General features: G+C 47.9%; 1 protein-coding gene across 5 annotated transcripts; it reads right to left on the minus strand.

Annotated features, from left to right (window-relative positions):
• Positions 1-2,492: 2,492 nt before the first annotated feature.
• Positions 2,493-24,230, minus strand: SLC25A44 (solute carrier family 25 member 44). Of its 5 annotated transcripts, none has more exons than XM_053608314.1 (6): positions 23,974-24,230; positions 19,917-20,256; positions 15,115-15,212; positions 14,152-14,789; positions 4,989-5,116; positions 2,493-3,284 (listed from the first exon to the last, which is right to left on the minus strand). In XM_053608314.1, exons 3-6 carry the CDS (start codon positions 15,138-15,140, stop codon positions 3,093-3,095), a joined length of 984 nt encoding a protein of 327 aa, XP_053464289.1. In that variant the 5' UTR covers positions 15,141-15,212; positions 19,917-20,256; positions 23,974-24,230; the 3' UTR covers positions 2,493-3,092. The 5 variants fall into 5 exon arrangements, with proteins under 5 accessions (XP_053464289.1, XP_053464288.1, XP_053464291.1 ...); XM_053608313.1 differs by having other exon boundaries at positions 15,115-15,465; XM_053608316.1 differs by having other exon boundaries at positions 15,073-15,465.
• Positions 24,231-24,698: the final 468 nt, after the last annotated feature.

Here is a 24,698-nt window from a genome sequence, read left to right on the forward strand (position 1 = left end):
AGGGGCTCAATGAAAACTTTTAATTACATGTTGGAGACTGCACACAGCGTGACAGTGCTCACTGCTATATTCACAGGAGTCCATTTTATCAAAATGCATATTCAGTCCCCTGCCCTTCAATAGTCTTATCAGATTTCTTGTCTTCCCCAGTGTTCCAGAAGTTTCTTCCGGCTTTGGTTGCGACCCATACATCTGACATTCCGGCTGCTTTGGCTTCCAGTTTGGGGAGAACGTAAGCCCAGTGTCCCATTCCCAGCAAGGCATGTTTTAATCAAACCCAATCCCAGTTTCTAAACTAGTAGGCAGGAAAGTAGGAGCCAAGAGTCTTTAATTATACTCTGGTCATAATTTAAAACTGCATCCACTCTGTTGGAAGGGGCCAAATAAAATAAAAATAAAAATAAATAAAACTGTGTATGAGAGAGAAACATAAAGGTGAAAGGCTGTGAAATACTGTGGAAGATAATAAAGCCGAAGAGTAAGTCTTAAGAACAGAGAGGCAGGATACTGCCTCCTCTGAGATGGTCACCCGCTTGGTCACAGCTGGGTGGGGAGAAGACCAGTTTCTCAGGAGAGGAAGGTATGGAGCTGACAACATAAACATCCAAGGTCTCTAGAAGGCAAGAGGAAGGTTTGCGCTACCATAGATGGGTGCAAGGGGCAGAAAGATTCAGATGATCTATAAGTCTAACCCGTTGAATATAACCATCTGTGGACAGAAATTGGAGGACTCTCTTGACAAAGTGCAGGGAGGGACAAACAAAAATAAACATTAACAAAAGTAAAAGGTGGCTCGGCACCCATAGCACAGTGGTTATGGTGCCAGCCACGTACATGGAGGCTAGTGGGTTCAAACGCGGCCTGAGCCAGCTAAACGATGACAACCATAACAACAACAACAAAAATAGCTGGGTGTTGTGGCAGGAGCCTATAGTCCCAGCTACTTGGGAGGCTGGGGCAAGAGAATCACTTAAGCCCAAGAGTTTGAGGCTGCTGTGCGCTGTGACGTTACAGCACTCTACCCAGGGCAACATAATGAGACTGTCAAAAAAAAAAAAAAGTAAAAGGGGCTCAGTGGCTATGCTTAGTGAGTAGGGCACCAGCTACATACATAGAAGTTAGCGGGTACATTGAAGTTAGCGGGTTCGAGCCTGGCCTGGGCCTGCTAAAACAATGCCTACTGCAACCAAAAAATAGCCGGGCGTTATAGTGGGTGCCTGTAGTTCCAGCTGCTTGGGAGGCTGAGGCAAGAGAATCACCTAAGCCCAAAAGCTGGAGGTTGCTGTGAGCTGTGACACCACAGTACTCTACCGAGGATGATAAAGTGAGACTGTCTCTAAAAAAAAAAAAAGGATTTCAGAATCTGTTCTGGCCAGGATGGAAGAATGTGTAGCAGCTATGAGAAATACCAAGGCTTCAGGTAGCTAGCACCTTTCAGATTGGCACCGTGGTCTCTCCCAGGGTGTGGGATCAATAAGTGAGGGTCAGGTGGTGCCTGTGGCTCAGTGAGTAGGGCGCCAGCCCCATATACTGAAAACCTGGCCCCGCCAAACTGCAACAAAATAATAGCCAGGCGTTGTGGCAGGTTCCTGTAGTCCCAGCTACTCGAGAGACTGAGGCAAGAGAATCACCTAAGCCCAAGAGCTGGAGGTTGCTGTGAGCTGTGATACCAAGCACTCTACAGAGGGCAACAAAGTGAAACTGTCTCCAAAAAAAAAAAAGGGGGTCGGGTGGGGGAAGGGACATCCAGGCCAAATGTCCTAGGAAGGAATGCAGGGTTTAAGGAGCCTTCTCTTGCAATTTACTGCACCTGTCCACCTGTAGCACAGGCTGGGTCGGGGGCAGGGTAGGGAAGGAGAGCTTCAGCAGATAATCTTGGCAGTATCAGGCTGGTAAATGCAGTGTTCCTGGTATTGGGTGACTTCCTGAACTGCTCTTTATTCTCTCTCCAGTATAGCCTCAGTATCACGACTGGGATGTCTTCACAGCCACAGAGAAGAAAAACACAGTTCCATATCTCAGAGATTCCCTTGGTGAGATAACACTTGCTGCCATGAGTCTGAGTGACTGAGTATATACATGACGTCTGGGGCTGAGAACCTCCACTTCCTGCTCATAGGCTTGGCTCAGCTGGCCTGGAGAACACGTACCCTCCTGTCACCTTTCAAATCACGTACTTTCTCAGTCTGACTTTTCAGGGTAATGCTCCAAGTCCAGTACACCTCAGACAGTCAGATCTGCTTAGGACTGTGCCCACCACTGTAGTTTCTGCACCAGGGGAAGCCCATAGCTTATATTGTCTGAGGGCTGCTGGGACTGAAGGGAAACTGAAAGGAAAGGGAAGTGGGACTGGGGAAAAAGCTAGACTACATTTTCCTACCAGCCTGAGAACAAGGTAGGCTCTGACAGCAGGATCAGTGCTTCAGCAGGACTAAACCACTAGCCAGGCTGGTTCATAGACATTTTTTAAAAAATACACAAAATAAAGTACCCACATTTCTCCTCAATCTATTAATTCCTTCCAAGAGAAGACAAGTGCTCTGGAAAACCAGAATTTTTGCTGCTCCTGCTCCCTATGCAAAAATACCTGGCACCTTATCCCCATGTGACAGGGCAAAGCAGAGTGGTCTGGTGGGCAGCTCAGTCCCAAAATAATAAGCAAACCTAAGAGATGAAGAGGGAGGGGGCTTACAGCAGCTGCTTGGAGCCTAGGCTCAAAGCCCAAGTGAAGAACCAGTGGTGGAAGCAGGTTGTATGTACAGCTCTTCTCAGACTCTCAGGGACACAGATGGAACAAGTAAACCAGAAAAAGGGTTAACAGGGTAGGGTCCTTAGGGCAGGATGGAAAACAGGGACTGAGTGAAGGTACCCAGCTCAGCAGGAGAATTAAAAATAGTGGGGGCAAGGAATCCAGGCATGGATCCTCTTCAGCAAGAGCAGTACAAAGTTTCCATTGCTGTCCCAGATAGGCCACCAGATCCAGGGCAGGGCTCAATATGCAGTGGGGGCACATGGAGAAGGTACAATCCTCCCCCTTCTGCCTCCAACCCAGAGTAGTGTGGAGAAGAACAGGCTTCTCTCCCCATCGCTGGTTACCAGTGTCTTGAGTCCACTAGCTCAGGTCGGAGGCTGAGTTTCTTGAGGCTCTCGTAGCCCACAACAATGACAATGGTGGAAGGTGTGGCTGAGATGATTCTAGCCGAGAGGCCCTTCATGAGGCCCCAAGGCCCTTCTTCTGCTATCAGTTGTCTGAAGGTCAGGATGATAGAGTTCTTGCCCTCAACCTGGAAAAGTCAACACAATGGAGGGCCATTGTTGATAGGCAAAGCCCTCCAGATTAATCTCCCTCTGTGTTAGGCTAAAGTGGGAAAAACTAGACTCTGAAGTCTGAAAGGGGGAACTCTGCCTCTGAAGGACAGTACAACAAAGTAGTTTAGCATGACCTCTGGTACGAGACTGCCTGGGTTTGAATTCTGTTCCCCAACTTACTAACAGTATAGCCTAGAATAATTTACTTAATTTAACTCTATGTGTAACTTTCCTCAAATGTAAAACAGTGATAATAGTATTAACACTATGAGGTTGTTATAAAAAAGAAAATAATACAAATGATAACAAAAGTGGCGGCAGGCCAGTGAGGTGTTTCACACCTGTAATCCTAGCATTCTGGGAGGCTAAGGCGGGCAGATCACTTGAGCTCACAGATTCAAGGGTTCAAGACCAGCCTAAGCAAGAGTGAGACCCCATTTCTAAAAAAAATAAAAAATAAAATTGCTGGGTGTTGTGGTGGGCACCTATAGTCCCAGCTACTTGGGAGGGTGAGGCAAGAGGATTGCTTGAGCCTAAAAGTTTGAGGTTGCTGTGAGCTATGATGCCAAGGCACTCAACCGTGGGGCAACTGTGTTGGACTCTCAAAAAGAAAGAAAAAGCCCAGCTGGGCTCAAGCGGCTAAGGCGCCAGCCACATACACCTGAGATGGCGGGTTCGAATCGGGGGAATAAATAAAAGAAAAAGAAAAAGAAAAGAAAGGGTGGCGCATGTGGCTCAAAGGAGTAGGGCGCCAGCCCCATATGAAAGAGGTGGTGGATTCAAACCCAGCCCAGGCCAAAAACTGCGCCCCTCCCAAAAAAAAAAAAAAAAGAAAAGAAAAAGAAAAAAAAGTCTCCTCTAGAGTTCACTGCAGCTCTGCCAGTCCATGATTTTGATTCTGGTCTTCCTATTCCCTCTGATGCCCCAGGGCTAGAACTGTCCTCTCCATCACTGTCATCACTCATGCTGTTCAGGAATGATACAGGCATTTCCCCTACCACACTGGAAGCCTGGCCAAGGCAGGAATTTTTCCCTCTTCTTTCCTCAACAGTCCTACCCCTAAACTACATTTTTTTTTTTTTTTTGGTGCCACTCTAGATAAAGTGCTGTGGTGTTAATAGTTCACAGCAACCTCAAACTCTGGGCTCAAAAGATCCTCTTGTCTCAGCCTCCTGAGTACCTGGGACTACAGGTGCCTGCCACAATGCCTGGCTATTTTTAGAGAGGGTTTTGCTCTTGCTCAGGCTGGTCTCAGACTCCTGAGCTCAGGCAATCTGCCTGCCTTGTCCCCCCAGAGTGTTAGGATTACAGTAGTCTCTAAAAGTGTAGTTTAGGCGCCTGACCCTAAACTACACTTTTAGAGACTATCCCATGCAGCCCATGGTTTTCATTCATGGAGGATTCCTGTGAAGGATGGAAGAAACCAGTAAGATTTCTGGAGGCATGGGCATGTAATGGAGTAGGAGAGGAACGCAAGCTGACAGACAAAGTGAAAGAAGCAATTCCAGGTGCTTCCAAGGGTTCAGATAATTTCTGCAGAGGTAAGCTCAAGGATAACCAGAAGGCTGACTGCACTACAGGGCCATGACAAAGAGATCACGGGAATGCTGCAGGGCCTGGACACCATACTTTTAATGGTTTAGCCAGGAGGGTGGAGAAGAGAAGGAGGCCAGTCTTACCTGCACACGGGTTCGGATGACATCCATGGGATTGGTGAGGATAGAGGCAGTGGCTGCAGCTAGAGGACCCGAGATAGCTTGAAAGACAATGTGAGGGCACTCCTTTGGACACAGGTAGGAGAGCTGCTCTAGAATCCAGGGAAAGACAAAGCCTCAAGACATGAAGTATCACCCAGCTGCCCCTCACTATGTTTGTTGCTTCTACAAGTTGGCCTCTCTCTAATGACAAAGCCTCCATCCTTTGCCACTGTGAACTATAATTCCTGTCTTTTCTTTTTCCTGCTTCCACTTGCACTCCCCAAAAATTATACTATAAATATCAGGCCCCTTCTAGAAGTCAGCTTTGTGGCATCACCCATTTATTTTATTCATTCATTCATTTATTTATTTATTTTGGAGACAAGAGCCTCAAGCTCTTTCCCTGGGTAGAGTGCCGTGGCATCACAGCTCACAGCAACCTTCAACCTGCCTCCTGGGCATAAGCGATTGATTCTCTTGCCTCAACCTCCTAAGTAGCTGGGACTACAGGTGCCCGCCATAATGCCCAGCCATCTTTTAGTTGTAGTTGTCATTGTTTGGCAGGCCCAGGCTGGATTTGAACCTGCCAGCTCTGGTGTATGTGGCTGGCACCTTAGCCACTTGAGCTACAGGTGCCAAGCCAACATCACCCATTTAAACAAGACAAGTTTCCTCTGAAAGAGGATTGTAAGCTTCTTTGCTGGCTCTTTTACCTGCTGGATAGAAAACCCTTTTTGGCTGGGCGAGGTGGCTCATACCTGTAATTCTAGTACTCTGGGGGGGCTGAGGCAAGTAGATTGCCTGAGCTCACATGTTCAAGACCAGCCTGAGGGGTGGCACCCATAGTTCAGTGGGTAGGGCGCCAGCCACATACACCAAGACTGGAGAGTTCGAACCCAGCCAGGCCAGCTAAAAACAATGACAACTGCAACAAAAAAAAATAGCCAGGTATTGTAGCGGGCAACTTGTAGTTCCAGCTACTTGGGAGGCTGAGGCAAGAGAATCGCTTCCAAGAGTTTGAGGTTGCTGTGACGCCACGGCACTCTACCCAGGGTGACAGCTTGAGACTCTTGTCTCAAAAAAACAAAAAGACCAGCCTGAGCTACAGCAAGACCCCATCTCTACTAAAAATAGAAAAACTAGCTGGGTGTAGTGGTGTACAACTGTGGTCCCAGCTACTTGGGAGGCTGAGGAAGGAAGATCACTAGAACCCAAGAGTTTGAAGTTACTGTGAGCTATGATGACATAGCACTCTACCAAGGGTAACAGGATAAGACTGTTTCAAAAAAAAAATGAGAAAGAAAATCCTTCCTACGGGCCAGGCACAGAGGATCACCCCTATAATCCGGGTGTTGTGGGTGGATTGCCTGAGCTCACAAGTTCAACACCAGCCTGAGCCAGAGCGAGACCTTGTCTCTAAAAAAATAGCAGGGAGGATGACACCTGTGGCTAAATGAGTAGGGCGCCAGCCCCAAATACCGAGGGTGGTGGGTTCAAACCCAGCCCCGGCCAGCTAAAATAGCAGTGGCAACTGCAACAAAAAATAGCCGGGCATTGTGGTGGGCACCTGTAGTCCCAGCTACTCGGGAAGCTGAGCCAAGAGAATCGCCTAAGCCCAGGAGTTAGAGGTTGCTGTGAGCTATGATGCCATGGGACTCTACCCAGGGTGACAAAGTTAGACTCTGTCTCAAAAAAAAAAACAGCAGGGCACTGTGGCGGACAGCTATAGTCTCAGCTACTCGGGAGGATGGGGCAAGAGAATCTCTTGAGCCTGTGAGTCAGAGGTTGCTGTGAGCTATGACACCACAGTACTCTACCCAAGCGGACAAAGTGAGACTCTGTCTCAAAGAAAAAATAAAAACCCTGGGCAGAGCCTGTGGGTCAGTGGGTAGGGCAATGGCCCCATATACTGAAGGTGGGGGGCTCAAACCCAGTCCCAGCCAAACTGCAACAAAAAATATCCAGGTGTTGTAGCAGGCACCCGTAGTCCTAGCTACTTGGGAGGCTGAGGCAAGAGAATTGCCTAAGCCCAGGAGTTGGAGGTTGCTGTGAGCTGTGATGCCATAGCACTCTACCGAGGGTGACAGCTTGAGGCTCTGTCTCAAAAAAAAAAAAAAAAAAAGACTAGTACCCAGATTTGCCGATTCTCAGTAATACTGGGAAGTCTACTTGCAATTGCATTTTTGCTTTACCCTCTGTGGAAGTGAAAGATAAGAGTTCATTCTCGTTTGTTTTATTTTGAGACAGAGCCTCAAGATTCTATTTTGAGATAGAATCTCAAGCTATCACCCTGGGTAGGGTGCCGTGGCGTCACAACTCACAGCAACCTCAAACTCTTGGGCTCAAGCGATTCTCTTGCCTCAGCCTCCCAAGTAGCTGGGATTACAGGCACCTGCCACAATGCCCAGCTATTTTTTTTTTTTTTTTGCAGTTTTTGGCTCGGGCTGGGTTTGAACCCGCCACCTCTGGCATATGGGGCCTACTCCTTTGAGCCACAGGCGTCACCTGCCCAGCTATTTTTTGGTTGTAGTTATCATTGCTGTTTGGCAGTCCTGGACTGGATTCGAATCCGCCAGTTCCAGTGTATGTGGCTGGTGCCTTAGCTGCTTGAGCTACAGGCACCAAGCCGATAGAGTTCATTCATTTATTCAATAAAGATTTATTGAGTGACTAACATTAGCTGATCACCCTGGGACCTAAGGCATTTAAAAGTGAATAAAAGAGTCCCACATTCTTGCTCTCAGGAAATGTATATTCTAGTGGGGAGAAGACAGACAAAAAAAAAAAAGCAAAATACACAGCTATGTCAAAAGGTACCTGCTATAGACAAAAATAAAGCAGGAAAGGGAGGGAATCCCAACGGCAGAGGGTAAAGGAATTCCCATTTTAAACAAAGTAGTTATGGAAGTCCACTCCAAGAAGGTGAAGACTGAATAAAGGCCTGAAGGAGAAGGCGATGGTGCAAGCGACATGCGTGTATGGAAAGCGCTTTCCCAGGAGGGGATGATATCTAATGCAAAAGCCCAGAGGCAGGTGCACCCAGGAAATATTTGAGGGACAGCAAGTCCAGTAGCCTAGAGCAGAATAGGCAAGGGAAAGAACAGTAGATAAAATCCTAATAGTAAAAGTAAGTTTTCTTTTCTAAAGTTCAGCTGCTACCTTTAAGGACTTTTTTCTCATGTTCCTAGTTTTGATAGTTTGGTAGTCTGCCAGGCAGAAGTAGGAAGGTGGAGGTTGGCAGAGCTGAAGTAAAGGCTTCTCAGTACCACTAGCACAGACGGGTTCCTCAAGCCCCCCATACCCAAGCTTCTCACAACTTTCTTCCCCCAGAATTAGCATAGACAGAAACAAAGTGAACTGTGCTTCATCTCATGGGTGTCTGGTTTCTCCTGAGGAGGCATTTTGCAATTATTAGAATGTAACACGGGACTGAGACTGCATGCCTCCTTGGGCCTGTCTGCACTGACCTCAGGCCTGCAAGCTGTAGCTGGATCCAGATTCCAATTCTAATCATGCACATATGCCATTTTCCGGGGTCTAAGGGGGGAGGATGAAAACACAAAGGCAAGAAGGTAGGGGAAAGAACCCTATGTCTTTCCTTCTACTCCATTATTCATTCAACAAACATTTATTTTAAGAACCTCTTATCTATAAAGCAGAAGATAAACTCAGACTTGGTTTGATCCCTCCAGGATTAATCAGTTTGGACAATATAAATGAATATTTATTTAATACTTATTAGAGGCCAGACACTGTGATAAGCACTAGACATAAAACAGAGAAATGGATCCCCAACAATAAAAAAATAAATAAATAAAATAAAAAAAAATAATAATAAGGTTTTAAAAAGCAAAAAAAAAAAAAAAAAAAAAACAAAACAGAAAAATGGGCAGGGCCCAGTGCTTTACACCTGTAATGCCAATACATTGGGAAGCCAAGGCAGGAGGATCATTTGAGGTGAGGAGATTGAGACCAACTTGGACAACACATTGAGACCACATTCTCTACGAAAAATTAGCCAGTTTTGGGCAGCGCCTGTGGCTCAAAGGAGTAGGGCGCCAGCCCCATATGCCGGAGGTGGAGGGTTCAAACCCAGCCCTGGCCAAAAACTGCAAAAAAAAGAAAGAAAAATTAGCCAGTTTGATGGCACATGCCTGAAGTCCTAGCTACTTGAGATGGGAGACTAAGGCTGAGGCAGGAGGATCACTTCAGCCCAGGAGTTCGAGGCTACAGTGAACTATGATTACACCACTACACTCCAGTCTGGGAGACAGAGCAAGACCCTGTCCCGAACAAAAACAAAGAAAGAAAACCTAAAGAAATGGACAGGGAAATGCCTTCATAATTCGGAGGTACATTTGAGCTCAGCAGTTTAAGACTAGCCTGATCCGCTCGGTGTCTGTAGCACAGTGGTTATGGCACCAACCACATGCATTGAGGTTGGCAGGTTCAAGCCCAGCCCGGGCCAGCTAAAACAATGAAAATTGCAACAGTACATGGCTGAGGCAAGAGAATCACCTAAGCCCAGGAGTTGGAGGTTGCTGTGAACTGTGTGAGGCCACGGCACTCTACCGAGGGCCATAAAGTGAGATTCTGTCTCTACAAAAAATAAAAAAAAAAAAAAAGAAAAAGAAAATTGCAACAGTAACAACAACAAAAATAGCTGGGCATTGTGGCAGGCACCTGTAGTCCCACCTACTTGGGAGGCTGAGGCAAGAGAATCACTTAAGCCCAAGAGTTTGAGGTTGCTATGAACTGTGACGCCATAGTACTCTACTGATCAGGAGTGACATAATGAGACTATTTAAAAAATAAATAAATAAAGTGTAGCCTGATCAAGAGGGAGACCCTGTCTCTACCAAAAAGAGAAAAACTAGCCAGGCATGTGGTAGGGCCTATAGTTCCAGTTACTGGGGAGGCTAAGGCAGGAGCCCAGGAGTTTGAGGTTTCTGTGAGCTTTAACACTACAGCACTCCAGCCTGAGCAACAGAATGAGACTCTGTCTCAAAAAAATCCCCCAAAACAAACAAACTGGAAATTGGAGTAAAATAATTGCAAATTATGACAAGTGCTAAGACAGAACCAAGGTACTGAAATATAAAACAAAAAAAGCCCTTTTACCAACAGGGTAAAGAAGTCCTCTTTGCAAAGGTGACACATAAGATGATGCTTGAAGCATGAGAAGATGCCAGACACATAAGGAACAGGGGAAAGGGTGTCTCAGGCAGAAAGAACATTATTTGCAAAGGCCTTGAGGCAAGAACAGAGCTTAAAATGTATGAGGAACTGACAGAAGAGTAGCAAAGATGGACCTGAGTGAGGAAGGGAAACGTGGAAGGAGATAGGGATGGAGAAGCCAACAGGGACCAGATCAACACAGCAGAGTAGCCCATAGGAAGGAAACTAGATTTTATTCTCAATACCCATAAGGCACCATCAGCCAGTTTTAAGCAAAAGGGTACCACAAAAGCCAATATACTCATTCAACAAGTATTTACTGAGCACTTACGATTCACCAGACCCTGAGCCAGGTGTTGGGAGGTCCAATCGTAAACAAACATGGCCTCTGTGCCTACAGAACACCTACATCGGAGTTGTAAATAAGATTGGAATTTAGGAGGCAGCGTCTGTGGCTCAGTAAGGACTCCGGCCCCATATACCAAGGGTGGTGGGTCTGAACCCAGCCCTGGCCAAACTGCAACAAAAAAATAGCCAGGCAGGGCGGCGCCTGTGGCTCAGTCGGTAGGGCGCCGGCCCCATGTACTGAGGGTGGCGGGTTCAAACCCGGCCCCGGCCAAACTGCAACCAAAAAATAGCTGGGCGTTGTGGCAGGCGCCTGTAGTCCCAGCTACTCGGGAGGCTGAGGCAAGAGAATCGCTTAAGCCCAGGAGTTGGAGGTTGCTGTGAGTTGTGTGAGGCCACGGCACTCTACCGAGGGCCATAAAGTAAGACTCTGTCTCTACAAAAAAAAAAAAAAATAGCCAGGCATTGTGGCGAGCGCCTATAATCCCAGCCACTTGGGAGGCTGAGGCAAGAGAATTGCCTAAGCACAAGAGCTGGAGGTTGCTGTGAGCTGTGATGCCACAGCACTCTACTGAAGGCAACAAAGTGAGACTCTTGTCTCTAAAAAAAAAAAAAAAGATTGGAATTACCAGATACATGAGCTCTCACACAGAGCCTAGCACACAGTGCACATCCAATAAATGTTAGTTTCTCCTTCAGAGAACCTTCCCATGTAGTAGAACTGATAGGACAAATAATATCAAGGCAAATGTTATATTTGCATTAAGAAAGATTCAATCAGGGCTGGGCTCAGTGACTCACACCTATAATCCCAGCATTATGGGAGGCCAAGGCATGAGGGTTTCTTGAGCTCAGTAGTTCAGGACTAGCCTAAGCAAGAGTAAGACCCAGTCTCCACTAAAAATAGAAAAACTAGCCAGATGTCATGTGAACCTATATTCCCAGCTACTCAGGAAGGTAAAGCAGGAGAATCTCTTGAACCCAGGAGTTTGAGGTTTCTGTGAGCTAGGCTGATAACAGGGTGCTCTAGCTGGAGTGACAGGGTAGGACTCTGTCTCAAAAAAGAAGGAAGGAAGGGAGAGAGAGAGAAAGTTAAGATGCAAGCAACATCATGAGGTTGAAAAAAGGAAGGAATGCTTTTGGATTAAGGGTTATATGGAGAGGAGGTAATTAGGAATACAAGGGAAGCCATGCACTTTGGGAGGCAGAAGCAAGAGGACTACTTGAGCCCAAGAGTTGAGACCAGCCTGGTCAATGTAGCAAGACCCTGTTTCTACAAAAAATATAAATAACCAGCCAGGCATGGTGATGCATGCCTATAATCCAGCTACTAGGGAGACTGAGGCAGGAGGATGGCTTATGCCAGGAGCATGAGGTTGCAGTGAACTGCACTCTAGTCTGGGTGACAGAACAAGACTCTGTCTTGAAAAAAATAAAAACAGGCTCGACACCCCTCGCTCAGTGCTAGGGCGCCAGCCACATACACCAGAGCAGGCAGATTCGAATCCAGCCTGGGCCTGCCAAACAACAATGACAACTACAACCAAAAAATAGCTGGGCATTGTGCTGGGCACCTGCAGTCCCAGCTACATGGGAGGCTGAGGCAAGAGAATCACTTAAACCCAAAAGTTTGAGGTTGCTGTGAGCTGTGATGCCATGGCACTCTGTCCAGGGCAACAGCTTGAGACGCTATTTAAAAAATAAATAAATAAATAAATAAAAAGATAAATAAATTAATAATAATAAAAATAATTACTCATTGAGGAATCAAACCCCACTCTCCCACGTGACATCAGAGCTTTCTTTTTTTTTTGAGACAGAATCTCACTATGTCGCCCTCAGTAGAATGCCGTAGCTTCATAGCAACCTCAAGCTCTTGGGCTTAAGCAATTGTCTTGCCTCAGCCTCCCAAGTAGCCGGGACTACAGGTGCCCACCACAATGCCCAGCTATTTTTGTTGCAGTTGTTGTTGTTTAGCAGGCCCGGGCCAAGCTCGAACTGCCAGCCTTGGTATATGTGGCCAGCGTCCTACTCACTGAGCTGTGGGTGCTGAACCCAGCTTATTTTTTTAAAACATTATGTTCAGATTGTATATGAAACCAGCACATTGTACCCCTTGATTGCGCTAATGTACACAGCTATGATTTAACAATAAAAAATATAAAATATAAAATAATAATTAAAAAAATTAAAATAAAAAAATAAAACATTATGACTACCAACATCCATTCCCATAGGGTCAGGTGGGAGTCCAGGAATCTGACTTATACCAAATACTTCCGATGAAAGATAATGTGAAACAGAGGTAGCAAAAAAAGGAGGTATAATCAGAAAAACAGAAGGAGCAACAGAAAAGTACAGCACCACAGAACACAATGATTACAGGTTAGGAAGTCATTATAAAAGTTGGACAGAAGGCAGGGTGCAGTGGCTCACACCTCTAATCCTAGCACTTTGGGAGGCTGAGGCAGGTGGATTGCCTGAACTCACAGGTTCTAGACCAGCCTGAGCCAGAGGGAGACCTCGTCTCTAAAAATAGCCAGGTGTTGTGGTGGGTACCTGTAGTCCCAACTACTTGGGAGGCTGAGGAAAGAATTGCTTGAGCCCAAGAGTTTGAGGTTGCTGTGAGCCATGATGCCTTGTCTACCAAGGACAACAAAGTGAAACTATGTCTCCAAAAAAAAAAAAAAAGTTGGACAGAAAAGTTCCAAATGGGTACTGTCAGCTCAGATGTGCTAAATGTAAGAAAAAAAGGAAAGAGAAAAATTTCAGATAGGACAGGACATAATGCCCACTACCAAGGGATAAGTGCCAGCAGCAAGGATTAGGAGGTTGAAAGCATCACCTCCCTAATGGGACTCAAAAGCTGTGGATGGGGCGGCGCCTGTGGCTCAGCAAGTAGGGCGCCGGCCCCACATGCCGAGGGTGGTGGGTTCAAACCCAGCCCCGGTCAAACTGCAACAAAAAAAAAAAAAAAAAAAAAAAATAGCCGGGCGTTGTGGCGGGCGCCTGTAGTCCCAGCTACTAGGGAGGCTGAGGCAAGAGAATCGCGGAAGCCCAGGAGTTAGAGGTTGCTGTGAGCCGTGTGACGCCACGGCACTCTACCCGAGGACGGTACAGTGAGACTCTGTCTCTACAAAAAAAAAAAAAAAAAAAAAAAAAAAAAAAGCTGTGGATGGATGTTCCAGGGTAGCAGGTGTACACAAGTCCTGCTCTTCACAATGTGCTCTGCCTTTCAGTAGGCAAGTGGCACTGCCTCTATGGAAGCCTGCAAAAATATTCTCTTTTCACCTAGTAATCCCATTCTCAGAAATACTGTGAACAGGCTGGGCACGTGGCTCACATTACCTCATGTAATCCTAGCACTCTGGGAGGCCACGGTGGATGGATTGCTTCAATTGCTTTATCATCTACTTCACTTGTCCACTGTGTTTTATAAGATCTTTGAAGGCAAGAACCAATCTTACTCATCTTTGAATCCTTTTTGATTCAAATATTTGCTGAATGAATGACCCATTCCCCCCCTCCCAAGTCTTACCTCCATTCTAACATGTACAGAGCAACAGTGTCTCAGCCTCATTAGTAACCCCATCCTCTCTCCCATTTTCCTGGCCCTGCTTACCTGCGTAAAAGTGATAGAAGGGCCACCAGACAGCACTGTTTGGGATATAGGTAAGCAGTGAAGCTACATAACCTCGGTAGAAGCCGCGAAGCCCATCAGCCCGCAGGATCTGTTTGATGATGTCCTTGGTTTGGCCAAAGGCAACTACCCCTTGTCCTTCTGGGTCCCCCCGCACGTGGAAGCGGCCCATTTTTTCACCCTTGCGCTGCATCATCAGGTGCTGAGACACAACATCAATGGGCACTGTAATGCTCTGGGCCACGAGGGAAGCTGAGCCACCGGCCACCAGAGATTTGACTGTGTTGCTTTGGCTGTAGTCAGCTACAAACTTCCGGGTTAGTTCATACGTGGTGACATAGCACTGGCCAGAGATGAGAGTGAAGGTGTTGACCAGGAACCCCCGGTAGAGGCCAGTCACACCGTCTGCTCGCAGGATCTTGATAAAGGCGTCAAAGGTCCCTTGGTAGAGGCTTTTGCCCTTCTGAACCTGCAGCCGTGTGCGGATGAGAGTGAACGGATAGACACTGACCCGGATCATCATTGTCATTGCCACACCCAGCACGTAGAACTTTTTCTTGTCCAGGTGTTCCCATTCTATGATCTGGATGTTGCGTTTGTCCTCCATTGTAACTACAGACCTGAGATTTGAACAGATTAAAGGAATTTGAGGAAGGAGGTCAGAAGTTTGCACTTTCCCCTACTGACTAAGTTCTGAAGTCATATTCTGGGCTTTACCGGGACATTCACTTCCCCAAAGCTCACATTTCACCCAACTTGGCCCTGCCAGTGCCCACCTGAGTCTTCCTTCACAGATCAGGTATTGCCCTCTTCTCTGTCCATGACTAGGCCTTCCCAACCCAAGTCCCCTCCTCCAGAATCACTATTCGCCAGTGATTCCCCTGGCCCCCCTCAGCTCCTTACCCCCAGCTTAAAGGATGTTCTAGCTTGACTCTTGGTCTCTACCTGGGCTTGGGTCCTGGTGTCACCATCCTGGCCAGGGACCATTCTCCTTGTTTGCCTCACCCAGGCAGAGCTCAGGATGCTGTGGGTAAACCAAACCCCTGGCAGGATGCAGGGTCTTTTAAGTAGGCTATTGATATGTAAGATTTAGAAGGTTTCCAGAAGCTGAAAAGGAGTGCTCCATCTTTGATGGTCCTGGGCCCACGGAGGAGGTATCACCTTTCCCTTTCATTCTCAGCAGGATGCTTCTTATCACCATTTACCAGCTGACTCATCTCACTTCTAGGTTCCCTGCTAAACCCTCTGAGCTCCCCTGGCCAGCATTCGCTCCACTTCTATAGTATTTTCTCCAGTCTGCTTTTAAAAGAAAGTGTGAGGAAGAGTGCAATGGGGTTTTCACACCACAGGGCACTCCTTACCACCTCTAATTTCCCCAGTGAAAGGAGTTAAAAAGTCAAGAACAGCCCAAAGGTCAGAGTCTTCTTTGGTTACTGGATAACTCACTCTGAGAAAGACAGAAAAGAACTACCTGAGAACTAACTAGTTTCCCTAAAATCTGGAGAAAAACAAGGTAGAGAACACAGCTGACCCCATGTTTTCAACCCTAAGAGTATAAACTACAACCTCAGCCCTAGACAATGAAGGGAGAGAAGTGAGAGACAAGATAGACTCCCAGGAAACTCAGTCTGTTCAAGGGGACACAGCATCACTCTGGGAATGGACATAAAATACAGAGGGAGGGCGGCACCTGTGGCTCAAAAGAGTAAGGCGACGGCCCCATATGCCAGCGGTGGTGGGTTCAAACCCAGCCCCAGCCACAAACTGCAAAAAAAAAAAAAAAAATACAGAGGGAAAGAAATGAGGGCAAGTTGACATCCATGTGGCCCTCATGTTAAGTGTATCCAGTGCCTAGGATTAAAAAAAAAAAAAAAAAACAGCCGCTCGGGAGGCTGAGGCAAGAGAATAGTGTAAGCCCAAGAGTTAGAGGCTGCTGTGAGCCGTGTGACGCCACGGCACTCTACCGAGGGCGGTACAGTGAGACTCTGTCTCTACAAAAAAAAAAGCCGGGCGCGGTGGCTCATGCCTGTAATCCCTGAGGAGGCTGAGGAGGGAGAATCGCTTGAGCTCAGGAGTTTGTGACTCGCCTGAGCGACAGTGAGACCCCGACTCGTGAAAAAAATGGAAAAACCCAGCCGGCCAGCGCCAGTAATCCCAGCGGCTTCCGGAGGTTGAGGCAGCGGGGTGCCCACAGCCCACGAGTCTGAGGTTGTGGTGAGCTACCGCGCCCACTGCACTCTGCTCAGGGGCATAGGGTGGGACCCTGTCTCAACAACAACAACAAAAAAGCTTACTAATGTAAAAGCTGTACAGAATGCCTATAATCCTAGCACTCTGGGAGGCCGAAGCAGATGAATTGTCTGAGCTCATGAGTTCAAGACCAGCCTGAGCAAGAGCAAGACCCTGTCTCTAAAAGTAGCCAGGTGTTGTGGTGGGTGCCTGTAGTCCCAGTTACTTGGGAGGCTGAGGCAAGAGAACGACTTAAGCCCAAGATTGGAAGTTGCTGTGAGCTGTGATGCCACAGCACTCTACTGAGGGGCGACAAAATAAGACTCGGTCTCAAAAAAAATAAAATAAAATAAAAATTTTATAAAATCAGAATCAGGAGCTCACCTTTAGGAAATGTCATATATTACACATATATTTACTGGGAATGTAATGTGCTCCATGGCAGAGCCTGTGGCTCAGTGGGTAGGGGGCAGGCCCCATATACCAAGGGTATCGAGTTCAAACCCAGCCCTGGCCAAACTACAACAAAAAATAGCCGGGCGTTGTGGCGGGCACCTGTAGTCCCAGCTACTCAGGAGGCTGAGGCAAGAGAATTGCCTAAGCCCAGGAGTTGGAGGTTGCTGTGAGCTGTGACGCCACAGCACAGGATGATAGTGAGACTCTATCTCTAAAAAAAAAAAAGGTAATGTGCTCCAATGTATCCCACTCCTGTTCTATTCTGTACTGAAAAGTTTTGTTGAGAAAAGGAGAGTAGGATGATCAATTCCAGGAAGTGAGAAACATGGGCTCCCCAGAGTTTAAGAAAAATCCCTAAAAGCAGAGAAAGGAGGTGGCCACATCACAGGAACAACTCTAGAGGGCTGAAACATTCTAAACAAGCGGTTCCAGTGGCAAAACTCATGCCAAATGCCTAATCAGAGTTCATCCTCAACCAGCTTCCACAACCAAAGGTCCCAACTCTGGTTTCAGATAGCTTTCATCCTATGGGAACTGCTCTTGGTTCACCAGGGAAGTCAGTGGAGAAGCAAAGTCGGCATTTTGGGCCTCCCTGAGCTAGACTTCCATTAAAGTATAAACTACCTACAATGCAAACTGAGTACTTGAGATCTGAGAGAAAAACTTCAGCTTCAAGGTGAGGAATAGACAGCCTGGGCAACAAAGCAAGACCCCATCCCTACCACTGTTTTTTTTTTAATTAGCCAGGCATGGTGGTGTGTACGTATAGCCCTAGCTACTCAGGTGGCTGAGCTAAGACGATAGCTTGAGTGCAGGAGTTCAAGGTTACAGTGAGCTATGAATGTACCACTGTACTACCACCTGGGCAACAGATCAAGACTCTCTTTGGAAAAAAAAGGCCAGGCATGGTGGCTCACACCTATAATCCTAGCACTCTGGAAAGCTGAGGCAGGTAGATTGCCTGAGCTCAGGAGTTCAAGACCAGCCTGAGTTAGAATAAGACCCCATCTCTAAAAATAAGCCTGGTGCTGTGACAGGTGCCTATGGTCCCAGCTACTTGGGAGGCTGAGGCAAGAGAATCACTTAAGCCCAAGAGTTGGAGGTTGCTGTGAGCTGTGACACCACGGCAATCTACCAAGAGCGACAAAGTAGAACTCTGTCTCAAAAAAAAAAAAGCTGGGCATGGTGGCTCATGCCTGTAATCCTAGCACTCTGGGAGATTGGGGCGGTGGATTGCTTGATCTCAGGAGTTCAAAACCAGCCTGAGTAAGAGTGAAACTCCTATCTCTACTAAAAAAATAATAAAAATTAAAATTAAAAAAAAAAAGGTGAGAAAGGGTTAGGTGCACATAACTGGGTCAGACTATCTGCAGAACAAAGAAATTTGTATGAAAGAGTAATATGGGCTCGGCACCTGTGGCTCAAGTGGCTAAGGCGCCAGCCACATACACCTGAGCTGCTGGGTTCCAATCCAGCCTGGGCCCGCTAAACGACAATGACGGATGCAACCAAAAAATAGCCGGGCGTTGTGGCGGGTGCCTGTAGTCCCAGCTGCTTGGGAGACTGAGGCAGGAGAATTGCTTTAGCCCAGGAGTTGGAGGTTGCTGTGAGCTGTGATGCCACAGCACTCTACTCAGGGTGACAGCCTGAGGCTCTGTCTAAAAAAAAAAAAAAACAGAGGAATATGTAGGGTGGCACCTGTAGTTCAGTGGGTATGGCACCAGCCCCATATCCCCAGGGTGGCAGGTTTGAACCTGGCCCCGGCCAAACTGCAAAAAAAAAAATAGCCGGGTATTGTGGTCACCTGAAGTCCCAACTACTCAGGAGGCTGAGGCAACATAATCACCTAAGCCCACAAGTTGGAGGTTGCTGTGAGCTGTGGCGCCACATCACTCTACCAAGGGCGATAAAGTGAGACTGTCTCTAAAAAAAAAAAAAAAGAGCAATATGTAGGGCGACGCCTGTGGCTCAGTAAGTAGAGCACCAGTCCCATATACCGAGGGTGGCAGGTTCAAACCCAGCCCTGGCCAAACTGCAACAAAAAATAGCCAGGAGTTGTGGTGGGCACCTGTAGTCTCAGCTACTTGGAAGGCTGAGGCAAAAGAATCGCCTAAGCCCAAGAGATGGAGGTTGCTGTGAGCTGTGACGCCACAGCAGTCTACCAAAGGTGACAAAGTGAGACTGTATCTCTAAAAAAAAAAAAAGAAGAAGAAGAATATGTATAGATAATTTAAGTGAGAGAACAATGCCTTAGAAATGAAAGACAGAGGCCAGGCGCGGTGGCTCATGCCTGTAATCCCAGCACTGTGGGAGGCTGAGGAGGGAGAATCGCTTGAGCTCAGGAGTTCGAGACTCGCCTGAGCGACAGTGAGACCCCGACTCGTGAAAAAAATGGAAAAACCCAGCCGGGCGCCGTGGCGAGCGCCTGTAATCCCAGCGGCTTCCGGAGGCTGAGGCAGCGGGGTGCCCGCAGCTCGAGTCTGAGGTTGTGGTAAGCTACCACGCCCACTGCACTCTGCTCAGGGGCATAGGGTGGGACCCTGTCTCAACAAAAAAAAAAAAAAAGAAATGAAAGACAGAGGTCAACGAGGGTGGCCAGAATAGAAAGTCTAGGCTGTGTGTGGAGAATGAGCTAGAGGTGGGGTTCTGCAGTTGGAAGAGCCCCTGAAACAGTTATGCGCCACCTGCTATAGGTGAAGGGGCCTTCATCCCCAGCCTCAGCCAGGGACACCCACCAAGTCCAGTGAGGCAGTCTTCTCCTCTGAGCCCTTCAAAAGAAAGTAATCACTGTTTCCTTTGCCCCAGGGTAAATGTCATCCATGTCCCAAGATGATGTTTCCAACACCACTGAGCTGAGAACATACAGAGAAAGAAACATTTGGATTTACAAAATATCTACTCCCTCATGTAATCTTTACAACTTAACCTGGGTACAGTTAGAGACCTCTGATAAATTAGGAAATCAAGGGTTAGATAGGTTAAAAGTAATAGTCTAAAGGTCATAGAGCTGGTCAAGGTTACAGGCAGGAGATGAGCCAAGATTTCTTCTCTACACCACCTACCTTCTAACCCATGGGGCTTGAAGAATTCTAACACAAGACACTGTTTAAAGCCAAGTGACTCCCACTCCTGGAAGGCAGAATTAATGTTCTCGTGAATGCAGGTCACCCCAGGGTTAAGCATAAACTCCTGGCCATACAGATGCTCAGGGACTTCTCTCAGTTTTGTTACAGAGAAACCAAGAGCTGCCTCTGCTTTCCCAGTGTGTTTGTGAAGTGACTGAACTTAGTGGCTGAGCAGTCACACTGTCAACACAGGACAAATACAGCAGGGCTCAAGTAGAAGGGCCTCCTGGCCGGCACATGCAAACTGCGTGTTCTACAGGGCAGAGGGTCAGAGCAACTGAAAGACAAAGAAGCAAATTTCTCTTCTGTGGATTCTCTTCCAGGAACTGGTTTCATGACATCATCTCAAAGTGTCAAGTTTAATCACCAATTACCACCCTCTCCTGATGAGAGATCCTACAGCAGGACCATCACCCCATTTCCCCCTCACCTCCATTTTGCACATATGCCAGTCAATCTTAAATTCCCAGGAGAATGTGGGGACTCTCTGAGGCAGTTATAACTCCCATACCGTATGGTAACAAGAGAAACCACTAAAGTTCACAGCTCAAAGAGCTAAGCCACTTCAGTAGGAGAGGAGAGGACACCACCTATTCCCCGAACCCCCTCAGAAGGGGGAGGCTGCTACTACAAGGTGAGATCTCAACCTGTAGGTTGTACATAACTTCCAAACTTCCTGCTGAAATAACAAAACCAGTTCCTCTTGTTTTACTCTCTGAAAACTCCTCTCTGCAGTTACCTGTAAACAAAGTTTATTCAGCCTGGGGTGCCGCCCATAGCTCAGTGGGTAGGGCACTAGCCACATACACCAAGGCTGGTTCGAATCCAGCCTGGGCCAGCTAAAAAAATAACAATGTCAACTGGAACAACAAAAATAGCTGGGCATTGTGGCGGGTTCCTGTAATCCTGGCTGCTTGGGAGGTTGAGGCAAGAGAATCGCTTAAGCCCAAGAGTTTGAGGTTGCTGTGAACAGTGCCGCTACCCAGGACTACAGCTTGAGACTGTCTCAAAACAAACAAAAAAAAGTTCCTTCAGCCTTCTTGTCTCCCAACTCAGTCAGCCCGACTTGTTTATGGCTCTTTCCCAGACCCTTATTTGTGTACATGGCTCCAATTCCAGATTTTCTCCCACCTTTTAATACTGCTTAGATGCAAATGTTAAAGCGCTTCCCATAGGTGACCCAGGATTAGTAAGCACTTTGTCCTCAAGTCATCAAGTGAAATGTTACAGATGGAGCTCCCTAGTGACCCTGCCAACGGAAGGGACAAATAAATTGGCCCAGCTACGTACACCTCCTTTCCACTTCCACACTTCTCATATCAGAAAATTCGCACAGAACAATTTGCTGGGTTCTGAAATAGGATTCTGGCTCAGGAGAAGGCAGTGTCATTTGGAAGGCAAGGTCATATATTGGAAAGAACATCAGCAGTCAGGAGATCTATAATTGAGTCTCACTTCCATTACTTATTGGTGTATGATGGGAACCTTGTCATTACACTGAAATTCGGTTTCCTCAGCTGTTAAATGAGCTAATAAAGCCTACCAAGGGTATATAATATAACAGTTGTGGTGCAATTCATATGAGCCAACAATTATGAAAATATTTTGTTAACAGTAAGCATTTCTATCATTGCAGTAAGTTCTATTGAACAGTAATGCTAAGTCCTTGCCCTCAGGTGGTCCACAGACCAGCTGCATGGGCATCACCTGAGAGCTTGTTAAAAATACAGAACTTCCTGGGCGGCGCCTGTGGCTCAGTGAGTAGGGCGCCGGCCCCACATGCCGAGGGTGGTGGGTTCAAACCCAGCCCCGGCCAAACTGCAACAAAGAAAATAGCCGGGCGTTGTGGCGGGCGCCTGTAGTCCCAGCTGCTCTGGAGGCTGAGGCAGGAAAATCGCATAAGCCCAATAGTTAGAGGTTGCTGTGAGCCGTGTGATGCCACTGCACTCTACCCGAGGGCGGTACAGTGAGACTCTGTCTCTACAAAAAAAAAAAAAAAATATATATATATATATAGAGAGAGAGAGAGAGAGAGAGAGAGAGAGAGAAAACTTCCGGCTTGGCGCCTGTGGCTCAAGCAGCTAAGGGGCCAGCCACATACACCTAAGCTGACAGGTTTGAATCCAGCCCAGGCCCGCCAAACAACAATGACGGCTGCAACCAGGTGTTGTGGCAGGTGCCTGTAGTCCCAGCTACTTGGGAGGTGGAGGCAGGAGAATTGCTTGAGCCCAGGAGTTGGAGGTTGCTGTGAGCTGTGATGCCACCGCACTCTACCCAGGGCGACAGGTTGAGGTTCTGTCTAAAAAAAAAAAAAACAATGGGTGGCACCTGTGGCTCAAAGGAGTAGGGCGCTGGCCCCATATACTGGAGGTGGTGGGTTCAAACCTGGCCCTGACCAAAAAATATATATATATACAGAACTTCCAAGGCTGGGTGTAGTGGCTCATGCCTGTAATCCTAGCACTCTGGAAGGCCACTCTGGTGGACTGCCTGAGCTCACAGGTTTGAGACCAGCTCAAGCAGGAGCAAGACCCCGTGTCTAAAAAAAAATAGCCAGGCCGGGCGCGGTGGCTCACGCCTGTAATCCCAGCACTGTGGGAGGCTGAGGAGGGAGAATTGCTTGAGCTCAGGAGTTCGAGACTCGCCTGAGCGACAGTGAGACCCTGACTCATGAAACAAATGGAAAAACCCAGCCGGACGCCAATCCCAGCGGCTTCCAGAGGCTGAGGCAGCAGGGTGCCCGCAGCGCGAGTCTGAGGTTGCAGTGACCTACCTCGCCTACTGCACTCTGCTCAGGGGCATAGGGTGGGACCCTGCCTCAACAACAACAACAACAACAAAAATAGCCAGGCTGAGGCAAGAGAATTGCCTAAGCCAAGGAGTTGGAGGTTGCTGTGAGCTGTGATGCCACAGCACTCTACTGAGGGCGGTAAAGTGAGACTCTGTCTCTACCAAAAAAAAAAAAAAAAAAAGGAAAAAAAATAGATTGTGGTGGGCACCTGTATTTTCAGCTACTCGAAAGGCTGAGGCAAGAGAATTACTTGAGCCCAAAAGTTTGAGGTTACTGTGAGCTATGACACTACAGCACTCTACCAAGGGTGACAAAATGAGACTGTCTCAAAAAAAAAAAAAAATAGAACTTCAGGTTGCACTCCAGACCTGGGTGCACACCCAGATTTCTGGGAGACTTACAGGCATATCAAAGTTGAAGAAGCATTGTTTTAGACATTAAGGATTATTAGTGTTACAAAATTATAACAATTCTGGAAGTCCAAGACCATTATGACTAGGTTAGGAACTCTCTAACTCCATCCTGACTTGTGACTAGAACTGAGCGCGAGGATGACCACCTCTTCCATTCTGGTCTTTTCAGTCCATTGCTCCCACCAAATCAAAGCACCTTGTTACAAGTCCTGACAAGACACCCACGGGTTCCCACTTCTCAGGTGGAAACACGGAAAGTAGAGACTAGCATCTCCTACTCCTGTCCTACTGCATCTGCGTTAAGGCTCTGCATCTACCACACGAACAGGAACACATTCGCAGGCTTGCCCACCAGGCCTACAGAACATACTATTGTCCTTATGTGAGTTCTCCAGCCATACCTCCAACTCCTCCGTTAAGACTATCTCCTCCCTCCCTCAGACAAGAGGAGATTCCCACCCAGCCTTCCTTGGTCTCCCACAGGTTCCCACGCGGACCCTCGTCACAGACACCACATGACAATCTTCTCCACATATTCCACGTGACACCCCCTTTATGCAGACTCTGCCCTGGTCCCCGCACAGCTGAGTCTGGGTTCTAGAGCGCCCCTCGCGGTGCTTCTTTCGTTGTCTGCATATCTCACGCCAGGAAGAGATTCCTCGCGGGAGCTGTCCTTCACTCCCCAAACTGCACACACTGCAGCTGGCAACGCAGCTATCCTTCACCTCCTTGACAAGTGCAGGCCGTCAGAGACCTTAGTCCTCAGCCACCCAAGCCGGCGGTTTCTTACCTGTTCAGACCCCGGGGGCTCCACCGCGTCTGAGGCGAACTCCAAGCCCAGACTTCTAGGCTGCATGCCCCACGCTCTCCTCCATTCCCAGGGACTGCCGGCCTCCGGTTGCATCTTCCTCCATCTCGAATCAGCTTTCGGTACTGCCGGAACCGGAAATTGGGACGCTGTCATTACCGCCCCCCCCTCCAGGGGGCGGGGGTGAGCAGTGGACAATTCCGCCAATGGCTTTTGAGCCTTTGCGCCTACCTCAGGAGCAAGGACTGGCGGTCCGGGCGGCCATCTTGGATTCCGGATTAGACACGCCCCCGCGGCTTCGCCTCGCCCCGCCCTCAGCCCCGGAGCGCGCGCGCGGTCGCTTGTAGAGCTCAGTCGCGGCAGTTGAGTTACCCGGCGCTTCTAGAAGATCCAGTCGTAAAGGGGTCACCTTGTGTTTGGAGATCTGTTGAAATCTTTTTTTTTTAATTTTTTTTGTTTTTTAGGAACAGAGTCTCACTTTACCGCCCTCGGTAGAGTGCCATGACGTCACAGGACTCACAGCAACCTCCAGCTCTTGGGCTTCCGCGATTCTCCTGCCTCAGCCTCCCGAGCAACTGGGACTACAGGCGCCCGCCACAACGCCCGGCTATTTTTTTGTTGCAGTTTGGCCGGGGCTGGGTTTGAACCCGCCATCCTCGGTATATGGGGCCAGCGCCCTACTCACTGAGCTACAGGCGCCACCCTGA

Source organism: Nycticebus coucang, chromosome 10 (genome assembly GCF_027406575.1).
Source record: "Nycticebus coucang isolate mNycCou1 chromosome 10, mNycCou1.pri, whole genome shotgun sequence".
Classification (NCBI taxonomy): Eukaryota; Metazoa; Chordata; class Mammalia; order Primates; family Lorisidae; genus Nycticebus; species Nycticebus coucang.

Bases quoted from the DNA above. Each gene is read 5' to 3' on its own strand.
- SLC25A44 (XM_053608314.1), bottom strand. From the start codon at position 15,140: ATGGTGACACCAGGACCCAAGCCCAG. The intron at 14,790-15,114 runs GTAGAGACCAAG...TTCAAATCTCAG, and splicing joins ACACCAGGACCCAAGCCCAG to GTCTGTAGTTACAATGGAGG. The intron at 3,285-4,988 runs GTAAGACTGGCC...TGACTTTTCCAG, and splicing joins TCATCCGAACCCGTGTGCAG to GTTGAGGGCAAGAACTCTAT.